The sequence below is a fragment of the Pipistrellus hanaki genome (genome assembly GCF_964339955.1).
Source record: "Pipistrellus hanaki genome assembly, chromosome: 17".
In the NCBI taxonomy this organism is placed as follows: Eukaryota; Metazoa; Chordata; class Mammalia; order Chiroptera; family Vespertilionidae; genus Pipistrellus; species Pipistrellus hanaki.
Genome location: NC_140519.1, coordinates 2,979,522 through 3,003,596, shown reverse-complemented (window position 1 = coordinate 3,003,596; position 24,075 = coordinate 2,979,522). Strand labels below are relative to the sequence as shown.

General features: G+C 56.3%; 1 protein-coding gene across 1 annotated transcript in view; it reads left to right on the top strand.

Moving 5' to 3' along the window:
* The first annotated feature begins 1,657 nt into the window (after window positions 1-1,657).
* The window catches only part of MMP16 (matrix metallopeptidase 16), a 138,772-nt gene continuing 116,354 nt past the window's right edge, over window positions 1,658-24,075 (top strand). Inside the window, exon 1 of the mRNA XM_084864786.1 lies at window positions 1,658-2,012. Within this exon, the coding sequence (XP_084720912.1) occupies window positions 1,884-2,012 (129 nt within the window). The 5' untranslated portion in view covers window positions 1,658-1,883. The remainder of the gene's footprint in view (window positions 2,013-24,075) is intronic.

The window sequence follows — 24,075 nt, the reverse complement described above, 5'->3', positions numbered from 1 at the left end:
TCTTCCCCCTCATTTCACACTTGGTGGATTCCCCATTGGTGGACGAATGGTCCGCCCACACTTTACTCCAGGTACACAGGGCGGCATGTATGTGAGTCTCTGCAGAGGCCATGTGTCCCGGCTGCCTGTAACTGTGCTTTCCTGAAGCTGTCTCACCTGTGGCTGCACGCTCCGGGCAGAGCTGGCGGCTCCGGGACACCACGGAGCTGACTGCACTGCCCTCGGGACAGAAAGCGGCTGAGTCTGCCCTCTCATGAGAAAGCCACCCCGGAGACAAGGGAAGGAGCTGCGGCGGGTCAGGGCTTCTCCGTCCACAGGACCGCGGGCTGAGCGGACCGGAAAGGCGGCCCAGAGCGGGGTCAGACTGGGCGGCCCGCGGCCCCGCAGATGTTAAAGCCGTGGTTGCCAAGTCCAATCCTCAGCTTTTTCATATTTCTCTTTAGGACATAAATTATTGCCTTGCAATGCAATCTCTGGAGGCGTTTTCCTGCGTTTTCCATCTGCTGACCCAGCCTGCAGCTCTGAAGGGCTTCCCTGGGCTTGACAGCCCAGGCCTCTGTCTGCCTCACTGTCCCTGCAGCTCGGGAGCCACTGGATCCCCACCGCCTTCCCCCCAGCGCCACTCTGTGCCTGCCCGCTGCCTGCTGCGGGTCCAGGCCTAGGGGCCGCCCCTGAAGTTCCGCCCTGAAGGAGGACTTCCCCCCAGGACAGCGCTCTTCCCGCCCCCACCGCCCCTGGCAACCCTTCCCAGACCCTAAGGGAGCCCCACAGCACCAGTCCCCCCCACTCCCACTCCGCAGGCCCTCCCCGCACCCCTCCGCCGGCCTCGGCTCCGCCCCCTCCCAGCTCGCCCCGCCGCTTCCCAAGGGGAGCACCAGGACCTCCCCGGACCCCAGCGCGCAGGTGTGTGCACCGGCGGAGCCTCAGAGTGAGCGTTTGCTGCTCTCTGGGTCCCAGCCCTGGACCCGGGCCGGGTGTGGCGATGGTGGGGGGGATTCCGGGACAGCGGCCACAGGCTCCATCCTTAGACCCCACGAAAGTTTGGACCCTAGGACTTGCCTATCCTGCATCCCAAGCTCATCCCACCTTCCGGCCGCTGGATGGGACAGGGGCTCCAGGACCAGCAGGACCCCCCTGGCGCCTGAGGTCCCGGCAGGAGGGGCGCCGCTTCCGAGGGCCCTGCTTCTGGGGCGCGGACCGGCCTGTGGGCTGGAAGGGGGGGTGGAGGTCTGCTCAGAGCCCCTCCCGCCCGGAACTCCCCCCCCCCTGCCCTGCCGCCTCCAAGAAGCAGTGGAGGCTCCCTCAGCAGCTCCTAGACGCGCGTGCTCGGCCGTGGGCGTCCTTCTGTGCCAGTCAGTGCCTGAGCCTGTGTGTGTGCCTGTGTGTGAGCGCGCACGCGCGCACAGATGTGGAGATGTGGGAGTGTGCGCGCGCGCACAGATGTGTGTTTGTGTGTGTGTGTGTGTGTGTGTGTGTGTGAGGTGTGTGTCTGTGTGTGAGATGTGCGTGCTCGCGTGCGTGCAGCTGCATGTGCCGGCGCGAGGCTGTGTGCGCGCGCGCCCCCGCCCGCCGGCGCCGCGGACCGGCGGGAAGACAGGGGCGGGGCCATGCAGATGGGACGTTCCGGGGACGCGCCGCGGCCCTTCCGCAGGAGCCGGCGGAGGCGCGGGCGGGCGGGCGGCGCGGGGGACGGGCGCGGGCCGGGCCGGCGCTCGGCGGCGGGGGTGACCGCGGGCCGCCGCTGACCTGCCTGCGTGGCTCGGGCTGCCGAGCGCGGCCCAGCCCGGCGGCGGCGAGGACCTGCGGGCTCTGCCCACCGGGACCCGGGCAGGAAACGGGGAAGGGGCCGCGCCGGAGCCCGCCGTCCCCGGAGCCGGTCCACTATGCTCCTCGCCTCGGGCGCTGGCAGGCGGCTGGGCGTCCTGCGCCCCTCGGGGGCGGCCTTCCTGCAGACCTTGCTGTGGATTGTGTGTGCCGCCGTCTGCGGAGCCGAGCAGTATTTCAATGTGGAGGTAAGGACCGGGGCCGCCTGCCCGGCTGGGCCGCTCCTGACACGCTGGAGTCCCCGGGTCCGGCTGCCAGCGCCGCCGCCTGCACGCGTCCCTCCGCAGGCAGAGCTCGCCGCGCGTTTCCATCCCGGTGATGGATTCGCGCAGACAGAGTCCGTTATCCCGCTGCACAAAGGATGCTCTGAGCGGCGCGTCCCGCTGCCGCCAGGAGAGGCTGTCGCGGGCTCCGGAGGCTGCTCAGCTCCCGTTCAGGGTGAGCCAGCTGCCCAGGAGCCAGGACCCAGGACCGGGGACCGGCGTCTGCCATCCCCGCTGCCCGGGCATTGTTCCGGGAAGGAACCTTTCCGGTCCAGGCTAACAAAGGAGGCTAACAGCGGCTCCAGGGCAGGGGCACTTGCTCTGTGTGACTGCGCTGCTTGGTGACAAAACACTTGACCAGACAGAGGCGTTTTCCATTTAGAGTTAATGCCGGGCCGGGGCTGAGACACAGAGGACGTGGCATGGCTCTTTCAGTGTGTCCTCTCCCCTCCCCCGTCCTGAACATCAACGTGGCCCAATGGAATAGTTCTGAGGTGTGTTTTTAATTTGATTTCACACTCCTCTGGCAAAACAAGGAGGTTTTAGACTGTCCTGGGCTCTGCCTGGACAGCTCTGGAAACAGACAGACGCAAAGCCGAAGGGAAGTTAGGGGCAAGGACTTAGACGTCTGCCAAAGTGGCCTGCTGGCACGGCTGGCACCGCAGCGCTGGTAGCTGTGCCGCCTGGGCTCCAGAGGCTCTCCATGCACAGCACGGAGAGGCAGCACGAGGGAATCAGAAAAGCTCCGGGCCAGTGGTCTCTGTCTTTGACACCTCAGAAGACCCTTCCCAGCTCCCGGCCACTTTGCGGGGCGTGTGTCTGCACACCAGCAGGACCTGTTGCTCAGTGAGCAGCTTCTCTGAACAGACTGACGTGCAGAGTCCCCGAGTCCAGGTGCGAGGGCCGTGCTGCCGTGACTTCCTCCGAGTTTCTGGAAACCGTGCTCAGGGCTGTGCAGCGAGTGGGCGGTAGAGAAACAGTATTTGAAAAGTAGCAACTATTATTCAACGAGTGAGAGAAGTTTACAGATGTTAAGGTTGATGATGTTTTGCAAAAACCTCAACTTGAAAATCAAGGAGGTTTAACCCTTTGAAAAATACCACTTTGTTTTTCTGGGTGGGAAGAGAGATGGAAAGTGCCGAGTGTCAGACTGTTCGTGAGGGCAGATTGGGATTTATGGGATTACAGCCAGGGTGGAGGCTCCTGGCAGGATTTCAGTCAGGAGGTTGTGTAGTGAGAGGAGGATGGAGTGGTTCCTAGGCTGCGGGAGAAGGTGCAGGCTGTCAGGCACAGTCCTGTGCACAGCTGTGCTGGGGGAGGCGGGGCGGGGGGGGGGGGTGTCTGTGGCCAGGGAGGCCTGCGGGCTGGGTTCGCAGACATCCTTGGGGGTAGTAGCACCAGTGCTTTCACGGTGAATAATCCCCCTTTGAGGCTCACCATTCATTTGACTGTATCTCTTCATAGTTGGAATCCCTCAGTCAGTGCAGACATCATCATGCAAGAAAAAAGTTATGCTTTTACAAAAATATTTTTAAATTTCCATTTTATCTCCTCTTTTTTCAAGATATATGGGGAATGGTTTAATGGAAAAAATAGGTATTTTCCCATTTTTAGAGCTTTTAGGTTATTCCATCGGTATTTATTGTACCATGCAAAGACTGCAAAGACTGAATTATTGAGAGCTTAGAAGCGAGTGTCTTCTGAGACCTAAACGGCTCTTCCAGTGGTGATTGGTGGAGATCTGGAGATTGCCTCCCTGGTGTGTGTTCTGGCAGTTTCCTCACAGCGTGGGCCTGGCTTCCCGGTTAGGGCAGTGAAGGGAGCCGCTGCCTCTGCCGTCCTGCGTGTGGCCTGGTGAGGCCACCCCGAGAGACTGGCAGGCGGAGAGGCGCCAAGGGATGGTCCCTCTGCCTGGCGCTTCATTAGATGCTTCCTGCGGCAGGACAGCCGATGGAACAGGCCTGTCGTCTTCGGAGCAGCACCGCTGGCGCTCCTCCTGCTCCAGCCGAAGTGGGGCCCGGCGTCCTGTGGGTGCGGTTAAGGGGCCGCCTGCACAGGTGGTGTCCCCAGCGTGGACTCTGAGCATTGCGTCTGGGAGCACCCGCCTGGGAGGACCTGGTCCTGGGAGGACCTGCCCAGGAGCACCCAGGCTGCAGGTGGAGGAGCTCTGGGAGACGCCTCCCTGCTGCCCTCTGAGATTGCAGTGCTCTCTCCCTGGCCAGCACCCCAGGAGGAGCCGTCCTAAGATGGGGAGTAAGCCTCTATTGTTCTCCCGGAGGTGGGGGTGTGGAGGGTTTCTAAGAGCACAGGCGCTGGAGGTTGCAGTCTCAGAGCCGGAGATGTGTGTCACAGATGGGAGAAGCCTGGCGTGGAGAGGAACAGTGCACACTGTTGGGTCCTTTTGTTTTTAAGAAGCAGAAAGGGATGCATCCGCAAGGCCACTCAGCTTGCCCCTGGGCGTGGGGCCGGCACCCGGTGCCGCCTTCCCGGGGGCGCTCAGAGGCCGGCCGGTGTCGGGTCCACGTCGGGTGGCCGCAGCGCGGAGGACTTCTCGGGGCACCGGAGGTGTCGCTGGGTGACCAGGCTGGGTGTGGGCCACGGGTTGGCAGCTGTGGGCTCCGGAAGGTCATTTTGTCACCGGCATCCCTTCCTTGTCCTCGTGGACTCCGCCATCCGGAGCTTTGTTCTGGTCTGTACACGGCGAGAGTTCTTGCGGTGAGATTGGAAGAATTTATGATGCTACTAACTTTCATCAGCTTGACAGTTTATCAAATGTCAATAAGTGAGCAACATTCTTATTGTTTTTAAAACAATAGCACACATTTCGAATGAGGAGATTATTTGAAGCCAATTTAATGTAAAATCAAAACATAATTGCCTGGTGCACTTATCAAGGTATAGGAAGATGAGTATTTTATTGTGACAAAAACCTTAATAGAGGAAAAAGGATTTTGTTGTTTTTAACTAAAGACAAAAGAGAGATTCTGAATTTCAAAAGGGTATTTGGTGACAAACGCTGTGAATCAGGTGCAGCTCTCTTGCACTCCCCCGCAGCCGCTCCTGGGCCCGACTCAGTGCCACTCACTCCGCCGCCGGGCCGGCCTCTGCTGGCAGCTCTGCCGGTGGAGACAGCAGTGAAGCAGGGAGAGCTCTGTGCGCAGATTTACAGGTCGTGTGTTGGCCACTTGTTTCGTATCCGCTGCCTCCTCCTCACGTCAGGGGTCAGCGTTACTTGGGCTGGAAGGATGGTGTCCCGTGGCTGGGTGGCCTCCTGGAGCAGGGACACTCTCACTGCACCCACCGTGCCCGGGCCAGGCCGGGCAGCACGACGGGGCCATGCAGGCTGCTGCCCGCTCCGGCTGCCCCTGCACCCATGGCCCTCTGCATGTCAGAGCCAGACATGGCCAGGCCGGGGTCCTCTGCTCCCCGCTGCTCCGCGGGACCCCCTCTGCCTGCCGGACGTTCAGAGCTGCCTGCCGGGACACCTGGTGAGGGACATGCAGGAGGCCCTGCAGGTCTGCCCATGCCAGCAGGCAGGCTGCCTCCTGCCTTACCCGTGAGGGGCCACAGCCAAGAACCAGCCCCGCCCTCCTGGCTGCGCCCGCTGGGGGCCCCCTCAGCTTCTCCTGGTCACAGCGATTAGGACCAGGCTAATAATGGCTTTTCTCTTTCTCCTTAATCTCTGGAGTCAGGTTGAAAACAACAAATCTAAAGTTTCTCCTTTCTCTTGCTCATCCCCTCTCAGGTAATTACGTAATAAGGAAATTGTAATGCACTTGCGTATTGGTATAGTTCTTCGCTCAAATTGGATTGATCAGTTATTTTATATACATTTTTTTCACAGCCTACTCCAAGTGTTACCTTTCTACAATATTTGATAAATGACCCATAGCAATGATTTCAGAACAAAAAAGGAACCATTAAACATTTGAATAATTAGTTAAATTTATCCAGTGTCAGATGAGTAAAATTTCTTTTTTATGTTCCTTCAGGAATTTCTGATCCTTCAGTATGTAAATTTCAAATTGAGAAGGTAATTTTTCATGTTACTTCCCACCACAGTATGTTTACGTGTCTGTGAATGAGTCAGTCATTGCATTCCTTACCGTGGGAGAGTGTGGGGAGTAAGAGCACAATTCTGGCACCACATTGCTGAGTTCTACTCTTAGCCCTTCAGCTGACAAGTACATTATTAAGTCAACAACGGACAACCCAACCTCTGTGGGCCTCAGTCTGCACATCTATGAAATGGATCCTCACAGTATCTACCTCCTAAGGTTGCTTTTATTAAATATCAATAGATGGGTGTATGGACAGAGAGATACATAGATGCATAAAAAATAGATGATAGATAGGTAACATGCCTTCCACATGATTAAACACAATACTTTTTCATTATCATTATCATTAATAAAAAATAAATGTTGATTCAAAGGTAACTGGCATGAGATTATTTAATTACACAAAAGTCTATCAGGTTAGGACATGCCACCTGGTTTAGGAAGATTTTCTTTTCATGCTTTTTTTATTTTTGAAAAGTGTGATCTACTGGAAGTCAACCAAGCCGGCACCAGTACATTTTCTTCCCATGGGTTTTTCTTAGACAGTTTGGATCAGCAACGTGGTTTTCACATTTTGTCTTGTCATCTGCTACTATCATAGAATGTTAAGTTCAGCTCACACCTTCTTTTGCAAGATTGAGTTTGCTGAAATCTGTTCATGTTCCCTAAAACCGTGCAAGATAAATAGGCCTTTATGAGGTGAAGGCCTGTTTATTTTAACTGGCCCGAGGCCCACATGCCTCCCATCCACAGAGTAGGGTCCATGTGTTACTTAGAGCTCTGGATTAGACCCCAAATTCAGAACATAAGGGTTTTTATTTTCAATTGGTGGAGGAAGGAGGGGGCTGAGCAAACAGGTATTAACGTTTTTTCTTACTGTGGAGAAATGATAGGTTCAGAGCACAATTTGACAATGAAAGTGTTTGAAACACAATACACTTGACCATGACCCCTTGGAATAGACGGTACTGGGCAGTGTGGCATCTGGGTCGGACCAGGACAGAGTGTAGGCCTAACCTTGGTTCTGGACTCATGTGGCTTTGATCTTGGACTGTCATTTCGTCACTGCTTCTGTCTGTAAACATAAGGACTCAGCTAAGCCGTCCCGTGCCATTCCGAATTTGAAATTCTGTTCTATTTAGCCTCTGGCTGTAATTTACATAGTGAGGGGGGAAATACACCCATTTGCTCTGTAAGTTTTGGGGCAACTGGATCACAGAGGTGGGTGTTGGGATGTATTTCTGAAATGCACATAGTGATGTGCAGACCGTTTGGCTTCCAGCTAAGGTTTGTCATCGTCCGTGGTGACACGGGGATCCCCGTTCATGTTGGAAATAATCCTGGCCTTCTGAGAAGTCAAAACACCAACAGCAAATTATATGTAATTGTAAAATCAATTTTTGGCTGAGGTAGGCAACTTAAAAAATTTAATGTTAAAAACATGATTTGATATTAGTTTGAAAAATATACACCATTTCCTAGTGGAACTTCAATCATAAAAAGGCAAATTGGAAAAAGAGCAAAATCTGATTTTGGCAGGGGTGGGGAGGTGGGATACGTAGGGTCTTGAAATTCAAATCCGTCTGCCTGCCTGTCTCCATCCGCCAGCGAAACGTGGTATTTCCCGGCGATGCAGCTTGTCCCGATGTCCCTGCTGCCCTTGTGGAGAGGGATTCTGGCACATGCTCTTCGAGGGTTATTTCTGTTCTTTACAACACTTTTGATTTTGAATGTGAAAAATCAGATTGCATTTGTTTTATAAAATGTGCAGCTGATGTGAACAGCAGAAATACTTCATGCTACAAGGATAAAATGCTAAGTAACAATATGTGGGAAGCCTACTTTTCTTTTGCCTTTTTCCTGGGACAGTTATTTATAGATTTTCCTGAAACCATATGTGACAACACCCCCCCCCCCCGCCCCCCCCCGGCAGTTAGCTCTGAATGGGCGCTCTCTGCTGCGTGTTTCACCGCGACCGTTTGGCACGCGCATCCTTGGGTTTGGATCCGAGGACTGTCTCCACGAGCCACATACCGGGAGCCTGGCCAAGAGTCTCAGAGCCGCGCCACCTTCCCTGAAGTCAGCGGTGTTCAGTAGTGTGCGTGGCACTTGGTGTGCAGCAGGAAATTAAAAAAAAAAATAATTTATTGATTTGAGAGAGAAACATCTATCTGTTGCGAATCTTGTATGTGTGCTGACCGAGGATTGAACCCGCACTTGGCATATGGACCACAGTGCTCTAACCACCTGTGCGACCTAACCTGGGCAAGACTTTTTCAAGCCGTACAGCTCCTGACTATTTAGTCAGGGGCACTGACCTCTTTCCCCTGAGATTGTCAGATAGAAAATGACAACAGCCAACACAACAATGGCCATAAGAGTGAATGTATCAAAATTACACCTACTTTTTTTTGTCTGATTGGCAAAAAATATATTTTTTGGTGTGCTGCAATATTTTAGTAATTACCTTGTGCCCTTTTGATGAAAAAGGTTGAAAAATCCTGCAGTAAGTGACTGAGGTGAGGAATATGGAGGAAGGCTAGGGGGCACTGGTGAGCTGTGCACAAAGTGGAAGGACCTAGTTTAAAGTCAAGGACATGGGGGCAATCAGAGTCTTGAAGTGAGTCCTAGCCAATCACAGAGCTTAAGAAAATCAGGGACCGCTGGCTCATGATTGAAGATGTGAGCTGGGTTTCCTGAGAGCCACTCAACAGCTCTGATTGCGTATTTGATGAACTGGGAGGAAATGAGTACTTCTTGGGCATGACCCTGTGAGGAGAACGTGGGCCGCCCGCCATGCCCCCGCCTTGGTGTGGTCAGCACCACACACCGTAGTGACGAGTCTCCTGAATTCTTATTGCAGCCACCAGGACGATGCGGTCCCGGGGCTCACAGTTAGTGCAGGTGGGAGACATTTCATTGATCTCCTTCTAGATTGTGGACAGCAAACATCCCATTTCCACAGCGTTTCAGACTGAAGTTATATCCTTCATATAAGTTATTTGCATAGTGCCATTTTACTGTTCTAGTGAATATTTCTTAACAAAAGCAGATTTTAAAACATTGGCTTTACATATTTCTCTTTTTAAAAATATGTAAGAAATGAACCACAAAAATGAAGAGCAGTGATTTTTCTTCTTTAATGGAAACTTGGCTGATTGTTATGATTCAATGGAGGTCAGGGCCTGAGAAGAGGCCGTGACATTGCAGTGGGGGCCGTGACATTGCAGTGGGGGCCGTGACAGTGGGGGTTGTGACATTGCAGTGGGGGCCGTGACAGTAGGGGTTGTGACAGTGCAGTGGAGGCCGTGACATTGCAGTAGAGGCCATGAAAGTTCAGTGGAGGCCATGGCAGTGCAGTGGGGGCCGTGACAGTGGGGGCAGTGACATTGCAGTGGGGGCCGTGACAGTGGGGGTTGTGACAGTGCAGTGGAGGCCGTGACATTGCAGTGGGGGCAGTGACATTGCAGTGGGGGCCCTGACAGTGGGGGTTATGACAGTGCAGTGGAGGCCGTGACAGTGGAGGCCGTGAAAGTTCAGTGGAGGCCATGGCAGTGCAGTGGGGGCTGTGGCAGTGCAGTGGAGGCTGTGACAGTGCAGTGGAGGCCGTGGCAGTGCAGTGGGGGCTGTGACAGTGCAATGGAGGCTGTGAAAGTTCAGTGGAGGCCATGGCAGTGCAGTGGGGGCCGTGGCAGTGCAGTGGAGGCTGTGACAGTGCAATGGAGGCCATGGCAGTGCAGTGGAGGCCGTGGCAGTGCAGTGGGGGCCGTGGCAGTGCAGTGGAGGCTGTGACAGTGCAATGGAGGCCGTGGCAGTGCAGTGGGGGCCGTGGCAGTGCAGTGGGGGCTGTGGCAGTGCAGTGGGTGGAGGCTGTGACAGTGCAGTGGGTGGAGGCCGTGGCAGTGCAGTGGGGGCTGTGGCAGTGCAGTGGGTGGAGGCTGTGACAGTGCAGTGGGTGGAGGCCGTGGCAGTGCAGTGGGGGCTGTGGCAGTGCAGTGGGTGGAGGCTGTGACAGTGCAGTGGATGGAGGCTGTGACAGTGCAGTGGGTGGAGGCCGTGGCAGTGCAGTGGGGGCTGTGGCAGTGCAGTGGGGACTGTGACAGTGTAATGAGAATCTGACCGCCTTATGATGCTGTCACCCCCAGCCCCACCCTGTCCTGTTAGTGCTTTTAAACCAGGTGGTTCCGGGGAGCAGGGTGAGTGAGTGAGCCACATCCCTGCGGACACACACACTTAGGAGAGATGGTCTCGGAGTGAGGTTCGCTGACAAACACCCCTCACCCTCCACAGGGAGCGGGGTGGCAGGGCAGGTCCTTTGTCCTTAGTTAAGCCGAATTGCCCCTGCTAGGGAAGCTGGTGTGGGCTGGAATGTGGTCTCCTGCCCCCAACTGCATGCTCCTGGGGGGATGCCAGGGGCATGCTGCCCACACTCAGAGCCCGTGAGGTGTCCGTGGGCCGTTTCCCTCGGGAACGTTCCGCACTGGATCTCCAGCATGTGTTAACTAACAGATTCCATATGTTAACAGATCCCATGTGTTAACAGATCCCGTTGCTTGAGGGATTATCCTCGGGCTTGTGTGAGGCTCTGATGTCCCTGCCTCGTTCGTCTTCACACCATCGCCCGCAGCTCCTGCTCCCGGTCCCGCTGCCTCTCCGCTGGGCTCAGTTCCACTGCAGACAAGGCTTAGAAAGCGGGGAGCTGCAGGTGACACTGGGAATAAAGTAGACTCTTCACACCCAGAACCCAATGTGTGCGCAATGGTTTCGATGAGATTGAGGTCAAAACCACGGAAACCCCCTCCGAGGTACAGAAAACACTCGTGTGGAGGACGGGGCTGTGAATATGGCAACAGCTCGGTCCTGGAGCCCGGGATAGCCCTGCCCAGGTTCATTGGCATCTGCGTTTGCTCCGTGGACATCCAAACAGCTTCCTCCGCAGCCACCGCTGGTTCTGACCTTTCACACATGGATTGTGACCCCTGTGGCTTGTGAGTGGCACGGGCTGAAGGGCTCAGAGGGACGGTGACAGCACCTCCTGGAGGTAGACGGGGGTCTGCTCCAGGGATGACGGCTGGACAGAAACGTTACGTGCCGGCACCGTTGTTTATTAGGGTCCAAAGGACCTCGAAATGGGAGCACCTGGAATTGGCCTCGACCGCCAGCCAGCTCAGTGCCGGTAGAGACCACGGTAATCAGCAGCCATGTGCTGCGGGCTCAGAGATGACCGTTACACTCGTGCTGTCGGCGCCTTTCTGAATCTGAGCGGAGGGGTGAGGAGTGGAGACCTCTGGGAGCAGCTCCCCATCACCGCTCAGCCTAGGCTCCCCCGGAGCCCAGGTGAGAGTCGAAGTCCGGGTTCCGGAAGCAGAGCGCTGGGCTCCGCCACTGTCTTCCTGTTGCTCGTGGCACACGTGGGGAAGGGCGGGCACTGCACGGGGACCTTGCTGCCTGCACGGCTTGCCTGGGCACACCTGAGAAGGTGCTGTGGGGTCAGCTGTTGATTCTGAATCAACTGTTGGCTGATCAATTAGATTAGTGATGTTTCACTCACTAGAAAAATTGGTAATACAGGTGAAATTACATAGGATATTAAATCTTGAATTACATAGATTGCTTACATATACTACTATGTCATCTTGAATTACACATTATCCACTCACAAGTATCACTCCTTTATTCAAAAACTGAGCCATGGAAGATATTTAAAAAGACTCAGATTGAATTTTTAAGACATCAAAGCTACAGTAAGTGAGATTTAAGTTGCACTGGAAATTTAAGCAGATTTCACATGACTAAAGAAAAAAGAGTGAACTTGAAGTCAGCAATGGAAGTTATTCAGAGTGAAACAGGAAAAAGGACATTTAAAAAGTGAACAAATCATCGGTGATGCCTGGGACGGCTTCATGTGGCCGATGATGTGTAGCTGGAGTCCCTGCCAGGAGGTGCAGGGAGAGTATTTGAAGGTAAAATGAACAAAGCTTTTCCTAATTTGGTGGAAAATACATAAACTCAGGTATCCAAGAAACTCAATGGTTCTCAAGCACAAGATTCATGAATAAAATGACACCATAATCAGTTTGGTCAGCTGAAGGACAAGGAGAAAATAGAGAGAGAGAGAGAGAGAGAGAGAGAGAGAGAGAGAGAGAGAGAGAGAGAGGGAGGGAGGGGGGAGGAAGGAGAGAGAGAGACTTTACATATAGAGGAATAAAAAAATCAGACAGACTTCTTGTCAGAAATAATGCAAACAAGAAGATACCAGAGGAACATCTTGAAAATGCCAAAAGAAAAAATAACTGTCAACTTGGTATTTTATACTCAGTTAAAGTATCTTTCAAAAAGGAAGGAAAAGGAAAGACTTTTTCAGGCTCACAGAAGCTGAAAGCTTTCGTGCCCAGTCAGGCAGGACATGAAATGTTAAAGACAGCCGGGGCCCACCACCAGCACACAGCTCCCCAGCAGCATCAGCTTTGTCAGGATTCATGGTACAGCATGAACAAATCTCAGAATCACTGCAGGTGGGTGAAGCCAGGCCATAGGGGCATGTCCTTGAGATTCCATATCTATGAAGCAAGAGGCCCAGTGCACGGATTCCTGTACCAGTGGGGTGCCTCAGCCTGGCCTGTGGGATTGGGCCACAGCCGGCTCTTCAACATCCCCCCAGGGGTTCCAGCGTTCGAGAGGGTGCAGGCCAGGCTGAGGGACTCCACCAGTGCATGATTGAGGCCAGGGAGGGATGCAGGATGTTGGCCAGCTGGGGAGAGATAGAGGGAGGACTCCGGGGCTTGTCCTGCTAATCTCACTCAGTCCCGATCGGCCAAACCCCAGCAGCGTGCTAACCCACTGGTTGGAGCATCTGCCCCCAGTGGTCAGTGCATGTCATAGCCACTGGTTGACCAATTGACTGTCTGCCCCCTGATTGTCAGAGCATGTTATAGCAGCAAGCAGTTGAGTGACCTTAGCATATCATTAGCATGTTACACTTTCATTTGTTGAACAGACAACCAGAGGACTGGACACTTAGCATATTAGGCTTTTATTATATAGGACTAGAGGCCCAGTGCATGAAAATTCATGCACTGTAGGGGGTTCCCTGAGCCTGGCCTGCCTCCTCTCACAGTCTGGGAGCCCTCAGGGGTGGGAGGCGACCTGGTGATCAGGGGAAGGTGACACCCCCATCATACCTCTGCTGCTGCCACTGCCGGCAGTGCAAGCCTCGGCTGGCCCTGGTTACTTGAGCCTTGGGCAGCCCTGGGCAACTGGGGGTCTGAGGGCAGGTCCAACCATGTGCCTGCCACCTCCTCTCCCCTCCCCTGGCTGGGCTGAAAGGACTGGGGGACTCCAATGAGGCTGAGGGGACTGGGTGCTGCCATCTTGTGGCTATGGGCGCCACCATCTTTGTGATGGTGTGATGGTCAATTTGCATATTGCCTCTTTATTAGATAGGATGATAGTAAACAAACGCTAATCTATAGCAAGAAGAGCAGGTCAGGCTGGCCTGGGGTGGAACTGGCAGGAGAGAATGGTGGCAGTGGCTGGAGACTGCTGTGAGTGGGGATGGTCTCAGTGTGCCTGCCGAAGCTTATCGATAGCGCGTTGAGAATGCCTTCCCGCTCTCAGCCCAGAGTACCGAACCTGAGGAACCCCTGTGGACAAGGACTGGAGGGGGAGCTGGTGGAGATGGGAGAGAAGTCACAACCTGCCTACTCAGTGTTGGGTGGACAGGGCGTGGCGCTGCACGTCTTCCTCTGGAATTCTCCTCTGGGCTGTGCTGTGGCCTGGCACTTACCTCGCCTGTGGAGACCCCTGCAGCATGTCTCTTCTCTCCAGCTCCCCTCCCTTCGCGCAGCTCCCTGCATTCCCGCCCTCCCTGACATGTCCTGTGTGTCCAGGACCAAGCATTTCCTCCCATCTCCCAATGTCTGGCACTGCCCACCACTGAGTGTTCGTGTTGGGAGAGTGGGCACCATGCTGCGCTTCCAGTCTCCCTTCCTGGAAGGTGCATCCACAGCGTGTCCATGCGTGTGTCCTGCGCTGCACCTCTCCGAGCCTGGGCCTCGGCCTCCCTGTCACAGGCCTCTGGTGCGCAGACTCCTCCCCTTCCCAGCCTCTGCTCCCTGGCTTTCCTCCTACTAAGGCCCTGCCCAGGCCTGAAGTGACTGTAGTACAGAGTGTGCTTTGTGGTTCACACCCATGTCTGTGTGTAGTACTACATTTAAATCTCGGGAGCTTTCTAAATACTTATTTAGAAATTCATTTAAAGATAATAATAATTACCTTAATGTAGATAACATTTCTATGAAAAATAAATATTATTAAAAATATTAAAAAGAAGACATTGGCCTCACCAGTTTTTCTCAGTGGTAAGAGCATTGGCCCTGGGGTAAGGGTCTTGGGTTCGACTCCCGGTCAAGGGAACATGTCTCAGTTGCAGGTTTGATCCACAGCCCTCGCATGCGGAAGGCAGCTAGTCCATGTGTCTCTCTCACATCAACTTTCTCTCTTTTTCTCTCCCCTTCATCCCTCCCTTCTATTCTTTCTCAAGATCAATGGAAAAAATATTCTTGGGTGAGGATTAAATAAAAGACATTGTTTTACATTTTTCAAATATTTTAAATGTCAGGCTTAAAAAAGATAGCTCAATTCTCATATTTGTTTCTGCATTTGCACTTGAATATTATAAACCATAGAGTCTCTGTCAGTTGCAAGCAAATGAGAGAGAGAATTCAACCTTGGTATATTGTAACAGCTTTAACCTAGGCGATGCTCAGAGGGCTCTGGAGCCCCGGAAGTTCCTGCACCAAACTGAGAAGCAGGGTTCTAGCAGCCACTGTTTTGCCATTTCCCCCTGAATATACCAAGGCTCCTCCCCCGAGAGTCCTCCTCCAGCTCCAGCCTTCCTTTCTGCCCCTTTGCCTCCCGTGGGCCCAGCAGACAGCTGGCCTCGGTGCCCTCACCCAGCGGGGAGCCTGGAGGCCTCTGCTCTTCCTCAGGGCTCCTGCACATCCTGGTCACGGCGCTCGCTCTCCTCCCAGCAGATGCTGGCGCTGCTCGGGACAAGCAGCTCGCTCTTGGCGTTCCTGCGGGACATCCACTAACGCTGTTCGCGGCCAAGACTCCACGCAGGACGCTCAGCCAGACATCAGCTTCTCCTGGGTCTCCATGCCTCTCAGTTTTTTGTTTGTTTTTGTATATTTTCATTGATTTTAGAGAAGAAGGATCAGTGATGAGAGAGAATCATGGATCGGCTGTGTCCTGCCTGCCCCACACTGAGGATGGAGCCCACAACACAGCGTGGGAATCTATCCGTGGCCTCCTGGTGCATAGGCTGATACTGACCACTGAGCCACGCCAGCCGGGCGGTTTTACAAAAAGGTTTTTATTGATTTTTAGAGAGAGAGGATGGGAGAGAGAGCTAGAAGCACCACCCATCAGCTGCTGCCTGCACCCCCTACTGGGGATCGAGCCGAAACACTGGTGTGTGCCCTGACTGGATCAAGCCGGTGCCTCCTGTTCCCGGGTCTGGCTCCAAGGCTCGCACAAAGGCCGGCGCGCCTCTCCCTCTTGGTCTTCTGGAGCCACGGAGTCCAGCCCATCAGCCGGGAGAGATGAGGGATGGATTAGTGCTCCTCTCTGCCCGGGGCGTACGGTTACATCTGGTATCTGTGTTAGAGGACGTTGACTGTGTGCGCAGACGATCTGCTGTAGAGGGTTGTCTCCCCGTGGACAACGGCTTCCTGCGGGGCCGGTGACCAGGCTGCCCAGCCCTGGAACGGAGCTGCCGGGCACAGAGAGGGCGTTCCTGTCGCCGGGCACTGCGGGAGTTTCTGGTTTGCTCTTTGCTTCAGTTACTCTGTTAACTTCTCATCACCAAAAGCTGCATCATCTTTAGGATGAACAGTTAGCTAGTGAGCAGCGTGGACTTTGGGGTTTGCTAGGGCCCCCGCTCCCGCCCCATGCTCCGTCAGTGCTGCTGTATTATAAACACCGTTTGCCGTTTCCCTCACGGAGGCGGATCCCTATGGACCCCTGGCGGGGAAGGAGGACTGTACATTGGTCACTTCCTCAGAGGCGTGCCTCAGAACGCCTCGGTGAAATAGCCTTCGCCCAGCTCAATAGGTTCATCTGCAGCTCTTACTGTTCATAAGCGGCAAGGCCCCGGTTTGCAGGAGGAAGCAGGACCCTTTCCGGGTTTCACTGGGTCTCCCCACCCCTCCACGCCCCGGGGCACGTGGGCGATGGAAACGTTGAGATGCTGTCCACCTCGCACCACGAGCGCATAAAGCCCTGCGAGCGAGGGTCACTGAGCGCTTCCCTTTCTCCTCAGTCATTCCTGTTTAAATCCGGGGTGGCCACGGCAAGCACAGCAGGGGGCCTGGGAGGGCTGGGAGGGGAGGTGGCTGTGCGGCTGGTGCTGTCTCTGGCCCCTGCTCTGGGCACCAGCAGGCAGGGGCAGGGAGCACACGGGCTTTCCTGTCTGTGGCTGAAAAGTGCAGGCGGCCAGCGAGGCCCTGAGAGCAGACAGCCCCCCCCCCCCCCCCGCCCCCGTTTCAGGGAAAGTGAGTCAGTAGGGATGGCAGAAGGCGCCCTCTGGTGAGGACCATCATCTGCCCGAGCCTGTAGGTTTCATTCTTTTTAAATGTTTTCTTCTTGTTACCTGAGTTACTCCCAGAAATTTTCTAGACAGACACACCCACATTCCCCCCTCTATCTCTCCTCTCTCTCTCTCTCTCTCTCTACCTCTCTCTCTCTCTCTCTCTCTCTATCTCTATCTCTATCTCTATCTCTATCTCTACCTCTTTCTCACTCAACATTCAGTTTTTCCTTCTGTGGAAACACATTACTTAAAACGTTCTATACATTTCTTACACTATATTCTGGAGAACTTTTCATGCAGAAAATAGGACATATACGACAGCCTTACACTGCCATGGCAACTTATGACTTATGTGGGGATTTATTTAACTGCAGTCTAATTGCTGACACGCAGGTTGTTCCCAAGGCTGTTTCTATGACAAACAGTGATGCCGTTTGCTTGCTCCAGCGTGTGTGCGCATGGCTGACGATGTTTCTGGAAGTGGGAGTGCTGGACTCAGGGCTGTTTTTAGTTATAATTCCGGGGGAGTCTGCCAAATCACTGCCCCCCAAACATGTCATTTATATTTGCCCTTGGTGCCTGAGTGCGGTGGACTCAGCTCCCTCCTGGTACGTTAATGTTTTCTAACATGACGAGTGAAACACTGATTTTATAAAAGTCCAAGTAATGTCAATAAATGGCATTCTCACAGTATTTTAATGCATTCATGTCGCTTTATTTCAAGAACTTCCCTTTCCTGTCTTTATTTTGTTTTCTCTTTCTTACTGACTTGTAATAGTTTTATTATGTGTTAACTAAATCGACCCATTTTTTGTCATGCATAATAAAAGGACTTATTGATTTGGCTAATTCTTTTTACTCAGATTAGTCATTTACGGTTTCAATTTTTCTATTATGCTTTCAGAAATTCCCCAGCATTTCAAAACTGTTTCTAAAATCATTTGTTTATTTCTCTCTTCCTATTATAACTTGAATCTTTGATTTATATAAAATGCTTCCAGGACAACCACTGGCCTTGGAATCCACTTATTTTCCCCGAACTGACTACCAGGGGCCTCCGCGGCCATGCCCAGCACCCCTACCTCCGCCCTGAGGCCTTGTTAGAACCGTCAGTGTGAAACTGCTCAGACCACTGGTTTCCTCTGATGGACCGAGCGGGGAAGGGCACCTGGGGACAGAGGTAGCTCAGCTCAGCCTCTCATGTGCGGCTGGACTCTCCTTGGCCTTGGCAATAGCACCCAGAGGGAAGCTTGATGAACATGCTCCTCTGAGGGGGCGGGACAGGGGTGTGCACAGAGGAGGAGGGATGGGTGTGCACAGAGGAGGAGGGACAGGGGTGTGCACAGAGGAGGAGGGACAGGGGTGTGCACAGAGGAGGGATGGGTGTGCACAGAGGAGGGGGGATGGGTGTGTACAGGGGAGGAGGGATGGGAGTGTGCATAGAGGAGGAGGGATGGGTATGCACAGAGGAGGGGGGACGGGGGTGTGCACAGATGAGGGGGAACAGGGGTGTGCACAGAGGAGGAAGGTGATGAGTGTGCACAGAGGAGGAGGGATGGGTGTGCACAGAGGAGGAGGGATGGGTGTGCACAGAGGAGGAGGGACAGGGGTGTGCATAGAGGAGGAGGGATGGGTGTGTACAGAGGAGGGGGGATGGGTGTGTACAGGGGAGGAGGGATGGGAGTGTGCACAGAGGAGGAGGGATGGGTATGCACAGAGGAGGGGGGACGGGGGTGTGCACAGATGAGGGGGGACAGGGGTGTGCACAGAGGAGGGGGGATGAGGGTGCACGGAGGAGGGGGGATAAGTGTGCACAGAGGAGGGGGGATGGGTGTGCACAGAGGAGGGGGGATGAGTGTGCACAGAGGAGGGGGGATGGGTGTGCACAGAGGAGGGGGGATGGGTGTGCACAGAGGAGGGGGGATGGGTGTGCACAGAGGAGGGGGGATGGGTGTGCACAGAGGAAGGGGGATGGGTGTGCACAGAGGAGGGGGGATGAGTGTGCACGGAGGAGGGGGGATGAGTGTGCACAGAGGAGGAGGGATGGGTGTGCACAGAGGAGGGGGGATGAGTGTGCACAGAGGAGGAGGGATGGGGGTGTGCACAGAGGAGGGGTGATGGGTGTGCATAGAGGAGGGGGGATGAGTGTGCACAGAGGAGGGGTGATGGGTGTGCATAGAGGAGGGGGGATGAGTGTGCACAGAGGAGGGGTGATGGGTGTGCATAGAGGAGGGGGGATGAGTGTGCACAGAGGAGGAGGGACGGGGATGTGCACAGAGGAGGGGGGATGGGTGTGCACAGAGGAGGAGGGATGGGTGTGCACAGAGGAGGGGGGATGAGTGTGCACAGAGGAGGGGGGATGGGTGTGCACAGAGGAGGGGGGATGAGTGTGCACAGAGGAGGAGGGATGGGGGTGTGCACAGAGGAGGGGTGATGGGTGTGCATAGAGGAGGGGGGATGAGTGTGCACAGAGGAGGGGTGATGGGTGTGCATAGAGGAGGGGGGATGAGTGTGCACAGAGGAGGAGGGACGGGGATGTGCACAGAGGAGGGGGGATGGGTGTGCACAGAGGAGGAGGGATGGGTGTGCACAGAGGAGGGGGGATGAGTGTGCACAGAGGAGGGGGGATGGGTGTGCACAGAGGAGGAGGGACGGGGGTGTGCACAGAGGAGGGGGGATGGGTGTGCACAGAGGAGGAGGAATGGGTGTGCACAGAGGAGGGGGGATGGGTGTGCACAGAGGAGGGGGGATGAGTGTGCACAGAGGAGGGGGGATGGGTGTGCACAGAGGAGGAGGAATGGGTGTGCACAGAGGAGGGGGGATGGGTGTGCACAGAGGAGGGGGGATGAGTGTGCACAGAGGAGGGGGGATGGGTGTGCACAGAGGAGGGGGGATGAGTGTGCACAGAGGAGGGGGGATGGGTGTGCACAGAGGAGGAGGGACGGGGGTGTGCACAGAGGAGGGGGGATGGGTGTGCACAGAGGAGGAGGAATGGGTGTGCACAGAGGAGGGGGGATGGGTGTGCCCAGAGGAGGGGGGATGAGTGTGCACAGAGGAGGGGGGATGGGTGTGCACAGAGGGGGGTCTGGGACAGTAAGACCAGGTGTTTTCTGAGGGGGTTGTCTCCTGGTTGGGGACTGTGTGGTGAGTGGAGTCTCATGGAAAAGGGCTGAGCCTGGTCACCAGCACAGACTCCGGGCAGCGGAGGGCGGGATGGGAGTAGGTGGGGTGGATCAGAGCCTGCGCTAAGACACAGCCTGGAGGCTGAGGGGGTCCACGCAGACCCTGGGCTGACACTCAAGTTTGTCCTCAGGTGGCCAATGAGCAACATTCCCCCCGGAAATTTCTTCGCCTGATTCTATTCGAGATGCTCCTGTCCCTACTTCTCTCTCCCCTCCTCCAGCTCAGTGCTTTGAGGGGAGGCTCCGGGCCTGGCGGGGACTGCCTTCGCATTGGGGGTCACAGAGGCTCCGGGGCTCCGTGGTGAGCGGAGGCGGCGTGGGAATCGGGGTCCTGGGTGCCCGCTCACAGGGAGCTGCCCGAGCTCCTGGCTGGCCTCCTGCCCGCCGCTGCCCAGACGCCTGGAGAAACGGTGCCGTGTGTCAGCCCTCTGATCCCAGATGTCGGATTCATTATTTGTGTTTCCTCAGAGCCCATGGAATGGGGCAAGAGGACAGGAAAATTAGGACGTTGCCAAACGCCTTCTCACCGTGGACGCTGACAAATTGACTTTGTCTCGGCTGTTTCCTCGGGGACGCAGTGTGGGCAGCGGAGAGGCCTGTCCGCTGGGGCTGACTCTGCAGTGTCACCAGCGGCCTCGGTGACAGGCTGCCGTGCGGACAGACCATGTGCCGCGGCCGGCAGCCAGCATGTGACCATGGCCTGAAAGAGCATGCCGAGTGATTTGGGAAATAAATCCGATTTTCTTCAACATCTTCAGATTTTCATCTTATTTTTAAACTTGGTGGCAAATGAGCGTCTTCCTGCTTCCAGGAGCGTGAACGGCAGTGCCAGGCCGGCTCCCGCTCTGCGGCTGGTCCTGAGCGGTGACTGCAGTCCTAAAGCAGGGAGGGGGCTGGGTGCAGGGCCACTGCCAGGAGGCGGGCCAGGCCTCCCTCAGCCCGCACGCACCCCGCACCCGCACCCCCAGGGAGGAGCTTTGCTCTGAAGTTCTTGGCTGGAGCTGGTGAGAGGTAACCCTCGCCCTGGATCAGCTGGTTTAAGAGGAAGGGTGGTGGTGTTTTTAGGGTGAGGCAGAGCGAAGGATTTGTTAAAATTAATGCCTAATGCCAGGCAGAGGGAAGCTGCCAGGGCCTCCTTCCCCAGACTCCTCCCACTGCCCTCTCTCCTGCAGGCCAACAGCCCCGGAACAGCTTCTGTGTCTGATTCCGTCAGCCCTGCTGGGCGCTGTGTTCCTGATGGAGGCATGCCGCTGGATTTCAGGCTCGGCGAGAACAAGCTCTGCCGTGGCCGGCCGCTCAGTGGTTAGAGGCTCGCCCAGGTGCAGAAGGGTCTCAGGTTCACTTCCCAGTGCGGCACCTGCCCAGGTCACTGGTTCAAGCCCAGGTGGGTCGAGGCACGTGCATGAGGCAACGGACTGGTGTTCCTCTCTGTCTTCCTCCTCTCTCCGGAGCCAATGGGCAGCACATCCCCGCTCCCCCTCCCCCCGCCTCTCTGCTCTCCGGTGAGAGCGGGGCTGAAGCTGATGGAGGCCCGATGACTGGGCGCTGTTTTCCGGAGGCCATGACTGGGCGCTGTTTTCCGGAGGCCATGACTGGGCGCTGTTTTCCGGAGGCCATGACTGGGCGCTGTTTTCCGGAGGCCCGATGACTGGGCGCTGTTTTCCGGAGGCCATGACTGGGCGCTGTTTTCCGGAGGCCATGACTGGGCGCTGTTTTCCGGAGGCCCGATGACTGGGCGCTGTTTTCCGGAGGCCATGACTGGGCGCTGTTTTCCGGAGGCCATGACTGGGCGCTGTTTTCCGGAGGCCATGACTGGGCGCTGTTTTCCGGAGGCCATGACTGGGTGCTGTTTTCCGGAGGCCATGACTGGGCGCTGTTTTCCGGAGGCCATGACTGGGCGCTGTTTTCCGGAGGCCATGACTGGGCGCTGTTTTCCGGAGGCCATGACTGGGCGCTATTTTCCGGAGGCCCGATGACTGGGCGCTGTTTTCCGGAGGCCATGACTGGGCGCTGTTTTCCGGAGGCCCGATGACTGGGCGCTGTTTTCCGGAGGCCATGACTGGGCGCTGTTTTCCGGAGGCCATGACTGGGCGCTGCTTTCCGGAGGCCATGACTGGGCGCTGTTTTCCGGAGGCCATGACTGGGCGCTGTTTTCCGGAGGCCATGACTGGGCGCTGCTTTCCGGAGGCCATGACTGGGCGCTGCTTTCCGGAGGCCATGACTGGGCGCTGTTTTCCGGAGGCCCGATGACTGGGCGCTGCTTTCCGGAGGCCATGACTGGGCGCTGCTTTCCGGAGGCCATGACTGGGCGCTGCTTTCCGGAGGCCATGACTGGGCGCTGCTTTCCGGAGGCCATGACTGGGCGCTGCTTTCCGGAGGCCATGACTGGGCGCTGCTTTCCGGAGGCCATGACTGGGCGCTGCTTTCCGGAGGCCATGACTGGGCGCTGTTTTCCGGAGGCCATGACTGGGCGCTGTTTTCCGGAGGCCATGACTGGGCGCTGTTTTCCAGGAGGACGCTGATGGTAGGCTCGCAGGGGGAGCGCTGAGCGGGTGACTCCCACCCGCGGTCGCGATGGGCTGGCCTCTTTCTTGTCTGTGCGGTGAGCGGGGCTGCTCTGGAGGGCAGGGGGCCTCCTCTCCGGGAGCAGGGGCACATGCTGGGCACCCATCCGGCTTCCCCGCGGCCTCCTGGAGAGGCGATGCCGGGGTGGCCCTGCAGTGCGGCCGTGTCCGTGGAGGACACGCAGGACGCGGAGCCTGCGCTGGGCGCCGGGGGCAGACAGGAGGCAGCACAGGGTGGCCCTGCCGCTCCGGGGTTCACAGCCTCCCCGGCGGACTCAGAGTCTGAGGAGGCTCCTGCCCGCTCCGAGCGCTCTGACTGACATCTCTGTCCCATTGGAGGACACCTGGCCGGCCGGCCGTCCGTGTTGTCATAATGGCCTCCGACCGACTCACTGGCACAGCAGTGAGCGCTCAGGCCCCAGGCCCCAGGCCCCTGGGAGGTCTCGGGCCCCGCGGTGTGTGCGACAGGGACACGGGGAGAGGGGTCCGTCAGGGCGCCTCGGCAGCAGAGGGGTGGTGGTCAGTCCGCTCCCAGCCCCCCTCCCGCTGCTCCCCAGGGGCTCCGGCCGGAGGGCCCGGCAGGGTTTGCTTTAACCGGGGGTTTGGCGTTGGTGGACTTTCCCTGTCGCTCGCGGGGACACAGGACACACACGGGAGAGGAGCTTCCTGAGCAGAGAGGCCAGGACGGGGACGACCCGGGCAGCAGGCTGGCTGCAGACGGCCAGTGCGGACCCGGGCAGTGAGCTCCCGGGACCCCTTTCCTCCATGGACCCATGGACACTGTCCCTGCTCTACCGCCCCCGGACTGGGTGACTTTAAAGTTTAAGCTTAAAAAGAAAAAACATTGGGTTTGTGTTGAGCAAATTTCAACCTGGACACTGTTAGAAATGAGCAAAGACGATTCTACTAAAGCTGTCCGGTCCACAAAGCCCCGAGGCCTGGGTGGGCTCAGCGGTTAGAGCGCCGGCCCGAGCCTGAAGGGCCAGGGGTTCGATTCCGGTCAGGGGCACGGATCTCCGTTGCAGGCTCCGTCCTGGCCCAGCTGGGGTGAGTGTGGGAGGCCACCAGTCCTTGTGCCTCTCTCACATGGATGTCTCTCTGTGTGTCTCTCCCCGCCTTCCACTCTTCCTAAAACAAATCAATGGGGAAATATCCTTGGGGGAGAATTAACAAAAATAAATAAATAAAACAAATCCTGCAGACCCCTTTAAAGTGAGTTATAACCAGGCATTGATGGGAGGTGAGCCGGCCGGGTCCTCCCTCCCCCTCCGCCTCCCTCCCCCTCCTCCTCCCTCCCTCTCCTCCTCCCTGCTCTCAGGCCTCTGCTCCCTGGCGGAGCTGCTGAGGTCATCTGCTTGCCCCGGGCATGTGTGCGGCTGAGTGTTTTCCCCAGCACACGGCACCCAGCAGGGAAGGCTGCACGCCCGCCTTTGGGTCCCTTTTCTTGCCGTCACTGCTGTGCCTGGAGCTGTGGGTCTTGGGGTGCCGACCCGCCGAGGGCTGCACACAGTCCGAGTCCTGGACTCCTTGATCAGGGGTAGCACTGGGAGTTCAAAGTGGGGTCCAGGCACCCAATACCTCAGTGCT